At 56.9% G+C, this 16,858-nt stretch overlaps 1 protein-coding gene across 1 annotated transcript; it reads right to left on the bottom strand.

Moving 5' to 3' along the window:
• Window positions 1-2,915: 2,915 nt before the first annotated feature.
• On the bottom strand, window positions 2,916-16,569 carry RASGRP2 (RAS guanyl releasing protein 2). The gene is made up of 17 exons (XM_054570950.1): window positions 16,475-16,569; window positions 14,549-14,690; window positions 13,764-13,866; window positions 13,242-13,304; window positions 12,794-12,925; window positions 11,917-12,067; window positions 11,540-11,713; window positions 11,262-11,378; window positions 9,966-10,247; window positions 9,083-9,160; window positions 8,653-8,775; window positions 8,271-8,386; window positions 5,015-5,156; window positions 4,708-4,744; window positions 4,185-4,355; window positions 3,256-3,319; window positions 2,916-3,102 (listed from the first exon to the last, which is right to left on the bottom strand). The coding sequence occupies exons 2-16, from the start codon at window positions 14,619-14,621 to the stop codon at window positions 3,261-3,263; spliced, it is 1,821 nt and encodes a 606-aa protein (XP_054426925.1). The 5' UTR covers window positions 14,622-14,690; window positions 16,475-16,569; the 3' UTR covers window positions 2,916-3,102; window positions 3,256-3,260.
• Between the last annotated feature and the right edge of the window lie 289 nt (window positions 16,570-16,858).

Below are 16,858 nucleotides of genomic sequence, written 5' to 3'. Positions count from 1 at the left end.
TTTGAAGCCTGATCGCCAATCCTTTCTGGAAGCCTAACCTGGGGTAAGAGTAGGTTTGAGGGCAGGGATGGAACTGCACGTTGCCCCAAAGGGAAACTGACAACAGCCCCCTTTTCCGCTCTCCCAACCATGAGTTTCAGAGTGAGTGTGGTGCCGGGATGGTCTTGCCTGTAAGGGCATCTGCATCACAGTGCGTGTGTATTGGTGTGGGAGGAATGGGACACCCCTTCACGCACTCAGCCAGTGAAAGGTGGTCCTGGCACCTAGTGCTCATGCCACAGAGCTGGCCAGTGGGTTTCTGAGTTAAACAGTTTGTGTGTGTGTGTGCGCGCGCGTGTGTGTTCACCAGACCTGTCTGCCAGCTCACTCCAGGATCCTGATCTCCATTGCAGGGTCTGTGATCTGCACAGCCGGTGGTAGCTGGTGTTTCCTTAGCCAGAGGAGCATGCAAGAACACCCACATTCAACCACCAATGCATGCATGGGCACACTCACAGCCAGGCACACCTATCCATACTTACACAAGCACTCCCAAAGCAACACACAAGGGCCGCTGCAGAAATGCCCCACCACGGTAAGACACCCACAGGAAGCGCATGCTTGCTGAAGAACATACACAAACCTGCGCACACAGGTGCCTACGCACTCAGAGGCAAATACATGCCCAGGGGAACAGGTGCACACAGAGGACCTGCCCACAGTCACCCTGAGGCACCTGGCACAGAGTGGTCAGTTACTGTGTGCGGACACCCACCTACCAGGTCTCCCTCCCCAGCCTGTGAAAGAGTGATGGGAGGACCCAGGCTGCAGGGGCTGTTTCCTAGGGGTCAGAAAGAGAGACCCCTGAGCCAGACCTGGGGCCCACTCTCACCTTGACACACCCTCAGGCTGACCCCTCCAGGGCCGCTATAGGAGCCAGAGAATGGGAACTGCTGAGTCAGGGCCGTGGATGTGAAATCACCTCTCTGACCCCATAGCCCACTGGCCCACCTAGTCCCCATGGCCCCTCTCCCTGAAGCCTACACACACACACACACACACACGCACGCACGCACGCACGCACGCACACAGATTCATCCAGCCAGGCACGAGAGCATAGACGGACAGACAGGTGCAGTGACTCGCAGTGCCTCACAGACCATCTCTCAGACCCTTATAGGTGAGAAGGGGTGGGGGTAGGGCAGGGGCAGGAAAGGATGTTAGAGTGAGCATTTGTCTCCTGTCCCCACCCCCAGCTCTCTGGGCCACCTTTGCCCATCAAGGGCAAGAAAGGTCACTTGACAGCTGCTGCACCTCCGTGCCCCTCCCCTCCAGGCACAAGGATGTCTCCCCCAAGGTCCAAGGTTCAGACTACCTGATGCAGTTGGGACCCACCACCTCAAGACCTCAAGACACCCTGCCCAATAGACCCCCACCCAACGTGGCCCTTCTTCAGTAACACACGGTGGAAGAGAAAGGCAGCAAATACGGTGTGCGTGTCAGTGCACACACATGCACACACAGTGTGCAGCTCATACACCATATTCACACGTGCAGCCACGGAAAGACAGTCCCCCGTCACATTTGCAGGCGGGGCGGCCCTGGGCACATTTATGCACACACACACACACTGCCCAGAGGCCAGGCTGGGGCTAGGGGCGGTGGGGAGGGTAGCTGACCAGGCTGCAGGGATGGAGGCAGCACGGGAGGCGGGCAGCGCAGGGAGCGAGCTGCTCTTCACAACACAATCGCCGTCTGTTGTTATAGCAACTCAGCCCCCAAATCGTGAAACGGATATTACAGCCTGGAGAGGGGGAAGGGCGGGAGGGGGCTGAGGATGGAAGGAGGGGCAGAGCAGGGGACCCAATGAAAGGCAAGGATAGGGGTCCCAACACGGGGCTGAAAAGCAACAGGGTAGGAGGAGACCCCAATGAGGAACAGGCCAGGGGGAGTGGGGTCCTTAGGGGAAGGCTGGCATTGGGTCAGGGAACCCTGAGGGAGGGGCCTGAGGCCATTGCCTGGTCCAGATGCTGAGCTTCGAAGGTAGGAGTCAGGGTGCTCAGGTCTCCACCCCCACAGCCACTGTAGGACATGCCCCGGCTTGAGGGGCTTGGGAGCTCCCACTCCCAGGGCTGCTATCTGGAGTCTCCAGACCCCAGGGGCAGCCTGGCCCGGCTTCAAAACCTTTAAAAGACCCCCATTCATCCTCCTAACCTAGAACCAGCCTTAGAAGTGGCCTTAGCCTTCCTCAGGTAGCAGTGACCCCCCAAAACCTTCGTGCTGCAAACTCAGGAGAGAGGAGCTGGGTTGGGAGAGGCCACAGGACGCTGAGAGCAGGATCAATATGCATTTCCTCTGGAAGTCACTGTCCTTCCGGCTGGCAGCAGCACCAGGCCGGGAGGCTGCAAGCCCAAGGAGTGCAGCCCCCACCCCCAAGGCAGGAAAGCTGCCCAGGCCCTCCCTCCCTCCCCCCACAGCACTCTGGGCAGCCCTCTCCCTCCCATGATTCTCTGCAGTGAGCTCCCCGTTGCTGGGAGTATTCAAGTGGGAGCTGAAAGGCTACCTGTCAAGGGAATGTCAACTGTGGGCTGAAGGCTATGGTTATACAAGACCCCGGGGCCCAGGAATTCTGAATGCAAAGACCTGCTAGTTTCAAGTTTTAGACCTCCAGGATTCTGAACTCCTCATGATTTCTGGCCCTCTCCGAGATGCTTAAATTCCAAGGTTTTCTGGTCCTAAGTGCCTATCTCCCAGGGTTCTAGTCCCCCCAAGGATTCCAGACACAGGAGATCCCAGGTCTTCCAAGATTTCTCTGACTACAAAGTTCTAGACTCCAACATTCTAGTCCCCGAGATTCCAGTCCTCTGCCCCACCCCTCCAGGATTCTAGGTTCTGATGGTCTAGGTTCATGACACAGGCCTTTTTATTCCTGGGAAATACAAATATTCACAAGAGTCTGTACAACCTTAGGGACACCAGGCCTGCCCTGCCCTGCCCTCCGCCTCCGCATGCCACCCTCATGCCCCGCCCCCCAGCCCCAGCCTGCTGCCCCAGGACCCAGGCTCCCTGCTCTGGTCCAGGTCTTTTCTCCAAGGCAGGCATGAGTGCTCGATCCAGTCACAGCTGGAAGAGAAAACAGAGGTGGTGAGGAAGATCTTCCCCCAAAAGTAGGAGTCTGCCTGGGCCAGGCCATTTGGACAGAGCACCCCTTGCCCTGGCCGTGCCTCCCCCAGCCCTCAGTGGAGAGGCTCTGGTACAGGCTGTGGGAAGACTCACCGTTATTATAAGTGGATGTCAAACACTCCATCCTCCAACGCCTGCACCTCCTCCTCTCGGATCTCTGCCGGGGCAGAGTGAGGTTTGCGTTACAGGATCAACTCCTATGGCCCAGGCTGCCTCCAGCGGTCCTTCCCCCACTCACGGGAGGCATCCAGCCCCATCCAGGAAGCAGACCCATCCACCAAAAATCAATTCATTGAATCACCAAACGACCCAATTTTTGAGGCTCTTTTTCTAGGTTTTCGTTTTGCCGCAGCTTTTTCGCAGCCACAGATTTGTTAGTGCAGTTTGCTTAAATGTCAATTTACTGTATGTTTCACATTTTAGACCCCCAGCACTTCTGGAAGGCTCGATGCAAATGGTTTTATCTTTTCTATTTTTGAGGACTTATGCCAATCGGAACGGTTGTGGTCAACTGGCTTAGACCCCAGTTTAACAGGGTTCTTCAGACTGCTCTCAGCAAAATAATCAATTGAGGAATCGTCATTCAGCAAACTGACCTAAAACCGTCAGAGACCCCAAAAGAGCTGCCAGGAGATTTGCAGTGTAAGGGACTTAAAATTCTTAGAATGGCCTCCAGAGAAGCCAAAAAAAGGAAAATGCAGGTAAACAGCTCACATAATTCCCTTCCTAGTTCATTGTCAATCTCCCTAACAAAATAAGAGCGTGACCATAATCTTGAAGCCTCTTTCAGTTTTACTCTTCTTTATATATTAAAGTCTTTCTCCTCAGCCTCAGAGGGTGCAGGCATCCTTGGGCACCTTCTGGGACCCTTACCAGCCCAACCCTCTTCATCGCCCCACCAAAATAAGAGAATTATTGTACAAACTCCACAATGGTTTCCATCCGGGATAAGTTAAGACTTTGCCCCAGTGGCCCTGTCTCCTGTCCTACACAGGCCAGTAGAGGATGAAACTAGTTCTTACCTGGAGGCCGGGAGCCACGCCTGCGGGGCAGGGAGAAGCTGAAGGCGCGATGGTGAGTGTGTGTGGGCGAGGGTGAGAGTGCAGACCCCTCCAGACTCACACTCTGGGCCCGGCGCCGGCACTCCACTGACAGGCGGTCCTTGCACTGTTTGTGGCAGGTCACGCCACAGGCTGGGGGAGGAAGATGGGGGAGCCCAGCCACAGCCATTGGTCGGCACACCCTCCACCCCATTCTCCAGGCCTGCACCTCTCCCTGGTTCCTTTGCTCCTGAGCAGCTGCCCCACCAAAACAAAAGTCTCCTTCCAAAGTGCTCTCTTCATCCTACTTGCCATTCTATGTCGTCTCCAAAGTTCTCTGCTCCTGGGAAGCTGCCTCGCCAAAATGAAAGCCTTTCACATGTAACCATCATGCCTCTCTGGCTCCAAGGTACTTTGCAACTGCCCACCAAAATATAAGAATCTCCACCCGGATAATAACTCTTCAAAAAAAACTCAGCCCAGTAGCCCTGTCATTCCATCTCACCTCGGCATTTGAGGCCCTGTTTGTAGATGCCCAGGATCTGAAATAAAGGAGGGAGGCCGTGTTGCGGGGGAGGGATTTAAAGGCGTTGGCTCTACTTCTTCCTTCCCGATGGCAGGGGCTGGGACTGACCCTCTCCGGGGCCTCAGTGGTGAGGGTTAGGTGCAGAAGAGCAAGGGGAGAGGCAGGTGAAATGAATCAGGCTGAGAGCTGAGATGGCTCTGGCAGGGGCTTGGCGAGAAGGGAGAACAGGGCGGGGCGTGGGTGGGTGGGACCAAGGCCAGAGCCGGGTGGCTGGGTGGGGGCTCACCAGGGCCTTGCAGTGGCGGCAGGCAACAGGGCGCAAGGAGTTGCTCTCTTGGAAGTTGTGGACGAAGCCCATGCGGCCGCCCAGCACGGAGCTGGAGCGTAGGAAGTAGGAGATCATCTCCTCCCTGCTGATGCAGCCATCCCTGTCCGGGGAGGGGGCGCACCTCAGTTTGAGCCCTCCCCAGGAACACGCACCAGCCACCTAACGGAAAAACCCCTACCCAGTGAAAGGTCCTCACCAAACGTCTGACACTGACCCCCGGTGCAGGGAAGAGAAAGAACACTAGTCTGGAGTCTGGCAGGTGTAGTGGCTGCTACTAATTAGAAGTGTGGTCTTGAGCAAGTCACTTCTCCTGGGTCGCCTCCCCAGAAAAATGAGGACTATAATTCCTGCCCTGTCCCCTTCACAGAGTTGGTGTGTAAATGCAAAGGGCTGTGCACTTTCCCCTGGGGTTATCAGCCTCTATTTCCCAAACTGAGCTCCAACAAACAGCAGTTCCAAGGAACAAAAATGAAAGACCTCTGAGGGTTCTGGGGAGAGGAGCTCTTGCGTAATCCTGCCGGGAAGACACCTGGGATCGGTGTTTCCCACGCGCTACCCAGGGCTTCCCACAGAACCCTATCTTCACCTACTCCCACGTTTTAGGAAAAGGGTGAGCGTGTGCCCTGGAGATGGACAGACCTCAGTTCGAATTCCGGCTTCATTACTTCCTGGCCGTGTGACCTCGCGTTGGTTAATCTCTCTGTGCCTCAGTTTCCTCTTCTATAAATGAGGATAATAATAGTTCCTACACCTCACAGGGTGGGGGGAGTTGTGGGGATTAAGTGAGATAGCGCACAGGAAGCATTTACAGCAGAGTCGTGTAGTTAATGGGGCCTGGGCTGCGCAGAGCCGTTGCTAAGGCTGGTCCTTGCTGCAAACCCACACCCCTCGCATCTGGGGCTCCACGATGTGATGCGGGTGGCCCTTCAGATCAGTGGGGCATTGGGACAACTGGCCAGTTAGAAAAAAATATAAGCTTGGATGCCTACGTCATCCTGGGCATGAAAACTAAATTCCCACTGAGCTGAGAACACTAATGTAAAAAATAAAATAATCAAAGTATCTGAAAAGGTAGAAGAGAATAATTTTGTAACCTTGAGGGTGTGAGGGCCTTTCTAACACATAACACAAATCCAAAAAGCCATAAAGGAAAAGACTGACATATTGAGCACACAAAATTTAAAAAATTTTTTATATGGGAAAAGACAACATAAATGACAGACTGGAAGAAAATATTTGCGAACACATTCAACAACAAAGGGTTAATATCCATTAACAGAGATCCTAAAAATCAATGAGAGAAAGACCAACCAACCAACCCAGTGGAATACGGACAAAGACTATGAACAGGCAGTTAACAGAAGAAATATAATGGCCAATAAACATATGACAAGATATTCTATACCATCTAGAAATAAAGAAATGCGAATTTAACCAAGACACCATTTGCCAATTAAACTGGCAAAATTGTAAACCTTATTATAGATTTCGCTGTTAGCAAGGAAGTTGGGAAACAGGCACTCGTTGGCTGCTGACGGGGTGCAAGCTGGCACGACCTTGCCTGAGGTCACTTTGGCAGTCCCTCTCCTAATTTAGAATGTGCATATCTTTTGATTCAATTATCCCACTTCTAGGAATTTCTCCTACAGAAACAGTGGCCTGAGTACATCGCTACAAAGCCGTTCATAGCAGCCTGGCGTGTATTAATAGCGAGAACTGGGCACAGTCTACACACCCATCAGCAGGAGAACGGTGAGGTAATGATACCCGCCGCATCATGGAATACTCTGAAGCCGTTCTGAAGAATGAGGTAGCTCCATGTGAATCGGCATGAAGAGATGTCCATGACAAAGGTTTAGGTGGAAAACAAAAGCACAAAAAAGCAAGGCGTGCAGTTCTGTCGTGACACTGACTAAAAACGGAAAACCCTACTGCTACAAATACCTAGGTGCTGATTAAAATATATCAAAAATTGCTTTAAATGCATAGGTGAGTCTGCAAGAGAGAAATGGAAATCCTCCCCTGACCCCGAGTTGCCGAAACAAAGAAGGAGCTTCTAACTGAGGCAGCGAGTTGGGGTGGGACACTGCAGCTGCCTCAGGAGGGCTTGCTGGTCCCCCGCCTGGTGAGCCAGGTGCTGGGTTTTGATACCCAGCCTGGGGCCAGGCACAAGGCCCGGGGCTTGCAGGTGGTGGGAAGGTAAGGCTGGGACTCCTGCATGAAACTGGGGCCTCGAAGGTCTCCGAGGGCTGCATCCCCACTGGGAGGGTGGCCTGGTAAAAAATCGACCCACCAACCCAGGGAGATAACATGGAACTCTGCCTCAACTCTGAGGGAAGAAACAAAGCAACTGTAACGAACTCCATGGGCAGAGCTAAATTTACACCATCATTCTGTTTGTCCATGACACAGACACAGGCAAACAAAATCGATGTCAATTTGCACATGCATGGCGGGGGGGAGCGTGGAGACTGGAAGGATACACATACTGCCAAACCAGGAACATTGCTAACGGTGTTGCTGAGAGGTTATGATAGTATAGTAACAGGCAGGAAAGGAGGAAGGGAACTTTCCACTTCTTTCTTTATACACTGTTTCCTACAAATCTATTTTACTGCCTAATTTTTTTAACCAGGGATTTTTGCAATATGGAGGAAAAAAAACCCAGATTTTAAAACTATGGATTGACATTAAAAAATAACTCAACCTGTGATGGACTGTAAATTTTGACTGGAATTTTGTCTGCTCAGCAAAACAGGGATCTGAACATGGTTGAAGTGAGCGCGTTTAACCAACATCAGACAACTGGCTCTTTGTCCAAATGGTCAGTTTGTGAATTGGTGATAAGCAAATGGATGCTGCTAATTACAAGCCTTTCTTATCTATTCATTAAAACAGGCTACCCAGGAGTCCAACTTGCTTACACTTTTTGCCAGCTGTGAATTCCACAAATAAAATGGCTTTTGTGTAGCAACTGTCCCCAGACCACAGTGTTTGTCAGGTGCAGGTGGGGCTCCCACCTGTCCAAACGAGTGAGGCAGCCTGTGCCCCCGCAGCCAGCAGCCCCCCCCAAGATGGGAGCGCTGCCCCACATTGGCAGCCTTCTTGGCCCAGCTCCTCTGGTCCAATCGCCTGACCTCGCATGGGAGGAAATTGAAACCCAAGGGGGAAGTAAGCTTGCCTTCCCTCTCCCCCAGCTCCCAGCCCTCCTCACTGGTTCTGGTCGAGGTCCCCAAAGGTGCTGAGGTAAGGGAAGTTCCCACGGATGATCTGGAACTCTTCCTGTGAGATGTGGCCATCCCCATCGACGTCAAAGTTCCGGAACACAGACTGAGGGACACGCACAGGGCGGGAGGAGAAAAGGAGCATCAGTCTCTTCGCGCCCGCACTCTCAGTCCGTGTTCTGAAGGGGTCCCGGACATGGGCAGCTGTCTCTCTCCCCCATCACCGCCCTTTCCCATACCCCTGTGCCTTCTGGAGGCTGAGTGCTGGCCCTTGAACTTGGCACTGGTGATATAAAAACCAGCCTTGAATGACCACTACGGACCTGTCCCCGAACCCCTCAGGCCTCAGAGCTGGCCACCACAGGGTCTCACCTCCACCATTTTCTCGATGTGCTCCACAAACAGTGCCTGATCCAGCTTGGGCTTGGCAGCCGAGGTCCACTCCTCCAGCACTGGGGCCCGGGGAGGTGGGGTGCAGCTCGTGGGGCTGGTTGGCTGTGGGAACGGCAGGCCTGAGCGAAGGCCAGAGGTGAGGGAGCTCAGGGCCCGGGGGAGCAGAGAGGAGAAACCCTGGGGATAGGGGAGCCTGAACTCCAAGCAGGAAGGAGGAGGCAGTGGCTAAGTTTGAGGCTCAGTTGCAGCCCTCCCTAGGACCACCCACCACCCAACTAACCCCATCCCGCTAGGAAAAACCCGCTACCCAATCCAAACCCTCAAAACCTGGATTTCCCAGGGCAGGCTGCACCCTAGAGAGGAGAGGAAGAGGGTGGGCAGGGCGGGGAGGGAGAGCTCCCTCGCTCACCGAGGACTTGGAGCGTGGCTCCCGCTGCAGGGACAGCTGGTAGAGTTCATCCTCCGTCTGATACTGATCCAGAGACACCTGTGATACACAGGTCTGATCACACCCACCAGCCCTGGCTGCTCCCAGGAGCCCACTGCCCTAACCCAGGGTCACAGGTCCACCTGGAGACCACAGCTCAGCCTCTAGCTTAGTCCAGAAGCTAGGCTCAGGGCAAAGGCCAGCTCAGAACACCCCCCAGCAATGACACGCCAGCCTCGCACACAGACCAGAAACCACGCTTGCCCCTAGATCCTGAGCAAAACGCGCTGCCAAGATCCCAGCCCAGAATCCAGGTTAGAACCCAGCCAAGAGCTCTGACATTTGCCCCCAGCCCAGATTCCAACCCAACATCCAGAATCCAGGTTAGAATTCAGCCTTGATCCCAGCCCAGAGCCTAGGAAAAGCTAAGAATTCACTCCAAACCCAACACCTAAGCCCCAGCCCAATGTCTAGAACTTGGTCAAGATCCGGACTAGAACCCAGCTCCTACCCTAGACAGCAAAACTGAGCCCACAGTCAAGCCCAGAACCTCAGCGCTCAGGACCATGATTAGAAAGCACTGCGCCCAGAATCCAGAGTCTGGCCCTACACTTTGAGCATGACCCACTGCTAGGGACTCAGCCCAGAGGCTGGTGTGCATGAGGCTGCCACACACCAGGCTCAAGATCAGACCTCAATCCATAGTCCTGCCTGGAGCCTGGAACCCATCTGAGTTCACTTCAAACCCTGGAGCCCAGGCTGGCTCTTAGTCCCTTGACCAGAACCAGGAACCCAAGGCCAAGGCTGCAGCCACGTGTAAACCCGGGGCCAAGTGTGGTTGTCAGTCCCGGTGCCTGGCCCTCACCGTGAGCAGGCTCAGCAGGTCAGGGTTAGCCTGCACTGGAGGCCGAAGGCTGGTCACCATGGCCAGCTCCTCCAAGATGCTGAAGAGCTGCTTCATCTTGGTTCCATTAAGTCGGGTCCGGGCAGGATCCAGCCAATCGGGCAGTGCCAGCTGCAGGGCCACCAGGTCCTTGAGGTGCACGCCCAGGATGGGGAAGCGGAAGCCCACACAGGCTGCCAGCCGCCGCCGGTAGTTGCTATAGTTGCCGGTGGCCGTCACTAGTTCGGTCAGACCTTCCCAGAGCTGGGGGGCAAAGGGCAGAAGGTCACACACATATGCACATCACTGGCTCAACCATCCTCCCCGCTCAGCCCTAGAAATGTGGGAGAGGATGAGGGTCAGAGTCAGGGATGGGTGGAAAGTCAAAATCCTCCCTCACTGTCCCCCAGCACTGGCTCCCTTAGCCCCTGAGAGTGAGTTCAAGGGAACACCCACGGCAAAATGCCACACCTTCACGCCAGGCCTGGCCACAGATTATCAACATTTAACAGGAAAAAACTGAGGCTCAGGAAGGCCAAGCAGCACAGGACAACAATTAGAAGAATGTTCTTAGGTGTGTCGTTCATAACAGCCAGAACTGGAAAAACCCCAAATGTTCAACAGTGGGGCAGACACATAAATTGGAATGGATTCACGATAAAATATTATATAGTCATGGAAATGAATGACCAACTGATCCATGTAATAGAATGTAAGAATGAGAGGAGATATATAGTAACATAAGCAACATAATTCCATTCATAGAAAGTTCAAAACCAGGCAACAAGAAAGCCACGCTGTTTGGGGATGCATGTACAGGTGGAAAAGCTGTAAGGACAAGCAAGGTTGTCATGGTTATGGAAGTCACGACATTGTTTCCCTCTGATGGGGAGGGAGCTGCGCTCTAAGGTGCTGGGAGCTCCATGGCCTATGTCAATGTTCTGTTTCTTGGCCTGGGTGGCCATTACACAGGTGTCTTCATCATTTTTCTTTAACCTATACATGTGTTTCATATACTTTTCTATATGTATGCCACCCAGTATCTTAAGCAAAAGGAGAAGAAAATAAAGCTTTGGAGTCAGGCAGGCCTGTGAGCCCCAACTTTGCCTCATTCATTGTTTAACCCAGCAAAAGCATTTAACCCCTCGGAGCCTCAGTTTCCCCATCTGTCAAATGAGGGCAGCAGTGCCCAGCACTCGCTGGCTGCTGTGAGTTCCCTGGGAAGCCTGACCCCAGGCCTTGACAAGGCTGCTCCCCTGACCCTCCGGTCCCAGGCACCTTGACGGTCTCAGGGCTAACGTGGCTGTGAGTCTCCTTGAGGCGAGAGATGGAGCTGTGGCTCAGGCCCCCCACCACTGCCATCAGCGTGTTGAAGTTCTGCAGCTGCAGCAGCTTCTGGGGGACAAAGGGGGAGGGGGAGGGGGGAGTCACTGAATGAGCCCAGAATTGGGCCCAGCTTTTCTGGAATGGAGGCAGAGGGTCATGGAAAGGAGGGACTAGTCCAGACCGGCGTTTGGGGAGGTGGGGGGGGGAGGGGACAGGAGAGGGACAGGCACCTCTGCCACGTGGACAAAGTGTGTGATGACCAGGGCCCGCTGGGGGGCTGTGGGCTTGCTGAGAATCATGAGCTGCACCCACTGCGAGACACTATTGAAAAGGGAGATGAATCGCTCCAGGACAGGGTTGTCCACAGTGCAGCCGTGGGTCACGAAACTGTGATAGTCCTGAAACTGGGGGCGGGAGTAGCCTCAGTGCCCTGCGGGCCCCTCCCCTCCCCCATGGCCACTCCTCGCCCTCCGGATGCCCTCTGGTGGCTACACCGACACCACCCACCCACCCCCCTGTGACCCCAGCTACCCCAGGGACACTGCCCCTTCTGGGACCCCAGCCCTAGCCTGCACTCCACCCCTGACCGAAGGCCCTCGGGCCACACCAGGATCTTGCTGAAGGAGCGATACTCCAGGTAGGTGAGGTGCTCCGCCAGCTCCATGGGCTCCAGGTGGTCGAACAACAGAGACATCTTGCGTTTTTTCTGTCCCACAGGGTTCCGCTGAGTCACCTGCCGCTTCCACTTGTAGGTGGGGCTGGGGGGTAGGGGCAGGGGCAGTGAGCCCTTTGCTGGAGGTGCCCAACACTCATGCAAACACGCCACTCAAGCTGACTGAGGACCTCCACAACGGCCCCAGCCCCAGGGCTCCTGCAGTCTCCCTCTCGTCACGCACTCCACACACAGTTATGGAAGACGCACCGAGTGCCAGGCGCTGTGCTAGATGCTGGGGGTACAGAGATGAGCAAGACATGGTTCCTGCCCCCAAGGAGCTCACAGGCTACGGAGGGAGACAGACACAGAAACAATCACAAAACAGAGTGACATGTGTACAGGTCTTTGCCCAAAGTGCCACGGGGAACAGAGGAGGGAACAACAAAGTGCGCCCTGAAAGAGCCTGGGCCCTCAGAGCCCACGGACACTCCACACTTGAGCCGAGTGTGGTAACACAGAGAGGCAAGGGGGACAATATGAGCAGAGCATCGTGATGGGAGAGGATGCGGGGCTGGAGAATGGCGAGTGGACCCATGTGACCACAGGATGGGATGCGTGGGATGGGCACTGGGCTGTGGAAGATGAGAGGCAGGAGGCCACCAGAGGCCTTAATCTCTAGCCAAGACATTTTGAAGGCGACAGAACCACGGAAGGTTTTTAAGCAAGAGAGTGACATGACCCTCACTCATTCAATTCAACAAACATTTATTAAGCGCAGACAGCGTAGGATGCCGAATGCCCTCCCTGCCCCAAAGCTCCCCCCACGCACACGCTCTCGATGTCGATGAGGCTGCTATGCCTGCGGTTCCCTTCTTGGTCGAGTAGAGCCTTCAGTTCCTTGATCTGCTCAGCGAGCTCAGGGTTCAAGTCAAACTCGGCTGGGAAGGCTGAGATCCAGTACCTGAAGGGGAGCGGGAGTCACGCAAGGCGGCCCTTCCCCTACAACCACCCCACCCAACCCCGGTTCAAGTTCCCCATAAAGGGGGAAAGAGCCTCAAACCATGGTTCCCCCTGTCCTAGCTCTGTCCTTCCCCACCCCCACCGGGCAGATTGGAGAACCCAGGCCAGGACCAGGACAGGGCAGGCCTGCAGTAGCACTCCAAGGATGGACGGAGCCCGGGGCAAACCCACGTGGACAACTCCTTCAGGCCACGGTGAAGCCTGAGAGAAGGGGGCAGGGGGAGGAAGGGACAGTGCCCCAAGGAGGGAAGACTCACCTGACCAGATGGCACGTTTTCACCTGCAGCGAACTGGAGTTGTCCTTCCGAGATTGTTGGTAGGTGAAAGAGAGTTAAGGAAAACCAGGATGCAGCCTAGATCTAGAAAGGGAGGCAGGGGGTGGGGCCTGGTTCTAGAAGAATCGCTGCAGATGGATCTGGGGCAGGGGCACAGCCCAGGCAGAAGCTCTGGGATGGCGGGATGAGGGGTGAGCTTCAGGAGGCGCCGTGAGAGGGATGGGGTTAGGCTCTGGGGCCATCTGCGGGCAGGGCCTGGTTTCTGGGAGAGGCGAGAGGGAGACCAAACTGGTAGCAGGGAAGGGTCCTGGACTGTGGGGAAAGAGAAGGCAAGACCCAGGCTGGGGAGACGGTCGGGGGCGGGGTATGGGTCCTAGAGGGAGGCTGGGCCAAGCCTGAACTCTGGGAGGCAGGACGGGCCCAGCTCTAGAGGTGAAGCCCATTCTCGGCCTGGGCTCCCTTGGGGACTGGACTGCAGGGCCCTTGGTGACGCGCGAAGGATATATGTGGAGCAGCTTTGCCGCCAGCTCAGACGAAGGGATGTACCAGGGGTGCATCATGAGGAACATGCGCACCAGCTGCGGGTCCCGCACCTTCCCAGAGTCATCTAACTCCGCAGGGTCAAAGAGAAGTGGGTTGACTCTTTGTCCAGCAACCGTGGTCCCTAAACCCTACCCCTCAGTCTGGCGGGTATCTGGTCCCCTTCCACACACACACCCCCACACCCCCAGCCCACATCTGCCCATCTCCTGCTTTCCCAGGATTCCAAAACCAGGGGGCAGGTTAGAAAGAAGTGGTAGGTGGGAGAGAGATACGGCAGGATCCAAGGAACTGGAGGAGGGGAGCGTCTGAGTCGGGCCCATCGTTGGGAGGGGAACCAGCTGGAGCGGAAGGAGCCTGGGTTCCCCAGGGTCAAGAATCCAGAGGTCATTTCCTGAGTGCTTGGGGGAAGGGGCACCCCTTCACCAGATAAGTCGCCGCCCCCCCCATCAGCCGGAAACAGCTCTCAGGCCAGAGATAGAGAGTTCCTCCGGATTCTCCGGGAGAAACAGATAATGCTCCCCGCATGTCAGAGTCTGGGGACCCCGTCCTGCCTTCAACGCAAGCGTACTAGGGAAGTGAAACATGTTATCTTCTTGAAAGCATGGGGACCTCTCTGCGATGAAGAGGAGGCTTTCGTTAAAGAGGATGCAAGATGTGGAGCTGAGTGAGTCAGGGTCCTGGGAAGCGGGGCCCAGGTTCATGCCCCGGCTGCACTCAGGTTCGGCGTGTGCTCGCGTGCCACTCACCGAAGGCTTCTATACAACCGCGAAGCAGCTCCTCTACCGTGCAGCCCTTGTCCAGGTCTAGGGTGCCCGCCATGGCCGCCGGCGTGGGTAGGCTGGATCAAGCAGCGCTCCGGGAGCCTCCCACGGGTCTGGGGCCGGATCCCTGTCCCGGGAGAGGTAAAGTGGGAGTCGGCGGAGGCGCGGGCCAGGGGAGCCGTCAGTGGGCAGGAACAGGGCGGGGCGGGGCGGGCACGCCCCCTGCTGGGCAGGGGCGGAGTCGTGGGCCACTCCCGGGGTTAAACGGTCTGGCCTGGGATGGTGCAACCCACTAGTTGGGAAACTGGCTGACCGAAAGACTTCCGGCCCACCCTCGGAGTCGCCAGAAGGCCGAGGGACTCTCTGGGGATGAGGATGAGCCGGGACTCCGGGGGCTGGTTGATGCCCTTGCCCCCCGGTAGGCCCTCTTCTTCTCGCGCCCTCTCCCCAGAGGCACCTGCAGCAACCGCAACTCGGCTCTACGCCCCTCTCGCTTCCCTCCCTCCACAGCCTCCCTTCCCCCGCAAGGTTATTTTGGGAACTCACAGCCTGAGGGGACCTCAGAGGAATTTCTCCCTGGGATGGGAAGAGGGAGGAACCCAGGCGTCCTGCCCCCTTCGCCCCCTCCTGGTTCCCGGGAAGGGGAGGCGGGGCTATAGCAGCCCCCAGGGACCTGCCCTTGGGGAGAAGGGCAGGAATGGAGAGGAACATTCCTAGGGCGGGGGTGGGGGGGGGGGAAGCCCGCAGCGGCCCGGAGGCGTCAGCTGGAAGCCTGAGCCTGGGAAACGCGCGCTCCCTAGCCACCTCCTCCATGAAGGCCCCAGGGGTCCCAGCTCAGCCTTGAGGCAAGCCACCCTCCTCTCCAGCTCGGACTCCTGACTCCAGGCTTCCATACTGCACAGTCCAACTGTGAGCGCGCGCACTGGCTGGCCACATAAAGTAGGGTGCCCAGAAGGGGGCGCCATTGCCGTGGGGGCTGGTGAGCGCCTGAAGGACTCCACCAGCAACTCCAGTACGCACCCATGCAGGGACAGACACTCATTCCATACCTGAGACCAGGGACCCTCATTGGGGTGCAAGACGCCCCGGCTGGTTCACACACACCCGGGCCTAGGCATTCGCCTCATCCTGTGTCACACACACAATGGCACCCACACCCTGTGCACACCGAGAACCCTCGGGCAAGCATACCCAGCTTTCTACCTCGGAATCCAAACCCATTCAGGAGGCCGGCTCGCGGACCCTCTGTTCACTCCAGCCAGGCCAGCCTGGAGTTCCTCAGCCACGGCTGCGCTGACATCCGCACATGTGTGCACACATGCCAGACAGTGCACCTACACGCATGTACACCCTCCCACATACGCACACACTCCCGTGGGTGTACACACACACACCCATTCCACCACCACCCCTTCATCCGCGGTCCAAGGCCAGCCCTTGGGCCAAACACCTTAACACCGCTCACCCCCCTCCTCCGCCCACTGGCACAGCTTTGCGCCGCGGAAAAGGTACCCGCTTCGGGGAGGGGAGAGAGAAGCGGGGGCTACTCCATGGAGTTCTCTAGCGGACTTTTTCCTAGGAGCCACCCAGAGCCATCCCCTCCTGACTCTGCCGCTTCCTTGCTGTTTGACCTTGAGAATCACTTGGCTTCTAGGAGCCTCAATTTTCTCGTATGTCAAATGGGGGTTCCGCAGGGGAAGGTCCATTGAGCTGTGGCTGGCAAGGGCAGAGTGCGCCGCGATGCCGCCGCCTCCCGCGGGTTGTCCAGGGCACCTCAGCTCTCTCTGCTGCTCCCTCCTTCCCCGAACCCGGCCGCAGACTCCCCACCCAACAATCCACCCGCTGCCCCAGGGGCCTCTCGGGACCCGGCCCTCCTCCACGCGTTGCCGCGCCCGCGCACGCTTCACTCACTCTTGGGACCTGCGGCAAGGAGTCCGCACCCGGCCCAGGAGGCGCCACCTCCGTGCGCTCCTGCCCGCCGGCCTCGCTGCGGTTGCGGCTCCCGCCCGCTCTCCGCGCAGCGGCCCGCTCCCCGCCGCCCCGCCCCCGCGCGCGGCCGCCCCCTTCCCTCCCCGCCCCTGCGCGGGGCTCTGCACCGCTGCCGCGCCTCCCCCACCGGGGGCTCCCTCTCGCCCCCCACGCGGCAGTCCCTGCGGCAGCTTAACTCCTCCCCTGCCGCGCCGCCCAGAGGCCAGGAACGCGCGCGGGGGGCTGCGCCACTGGCTGCGCCGAGGGTGGGCGAGCGGAGGTCAGGCCTCGCGGGACGTGGAGGGCCCTACACCCCCACCCCAGACG

The sequence above is a fragment of the Pteronotus mesoamericanus genome, unplaced genomic scaffold, assembly GCF_021234165.1.
Source record: "Pteronotus mesoamericanus isolate MK-2021 breed Mesoamerican mustached bat unplaced genomic scaffold, CSHL_Meso_final contig_214, whole genome shotgun sequence".
NCBI lineage: Eukaryota > Metazoa > Chordata > Mammalia > Chiroptera > Mormoopidae > Pteronotus > Pteronotus mesoamericanus.
The sequence above is the reverse complement of the archived record's forward strand: the minus strand, read 5'-3'. Positions and strand labels throughout refer to the sequence as shown.

Coding starts and splice junctions, on each gene's coding strand:
- RASGRP2 (XM_054570950.1), bottom strand. CDS start 14,621: ATGGCGGGCACCCTAGACCTGGACAAGGGCTGCACGGTAGAGGAGCTG. Junction 13,867..14,548: donor CGGTTGTATAGAAGCCTTCG/GTGAGTGGCACG, acceptor CTGCGGAGTTAG/ATGACTCTGGGAAGGTGCGG. Junction 12,068..12,793: donor CTCATCGACATCGAGAGCGT/GTGCGTGGGGGG, acceptor CCTACCCCCCAG/CCCCACCTACAAGTGGAAGC.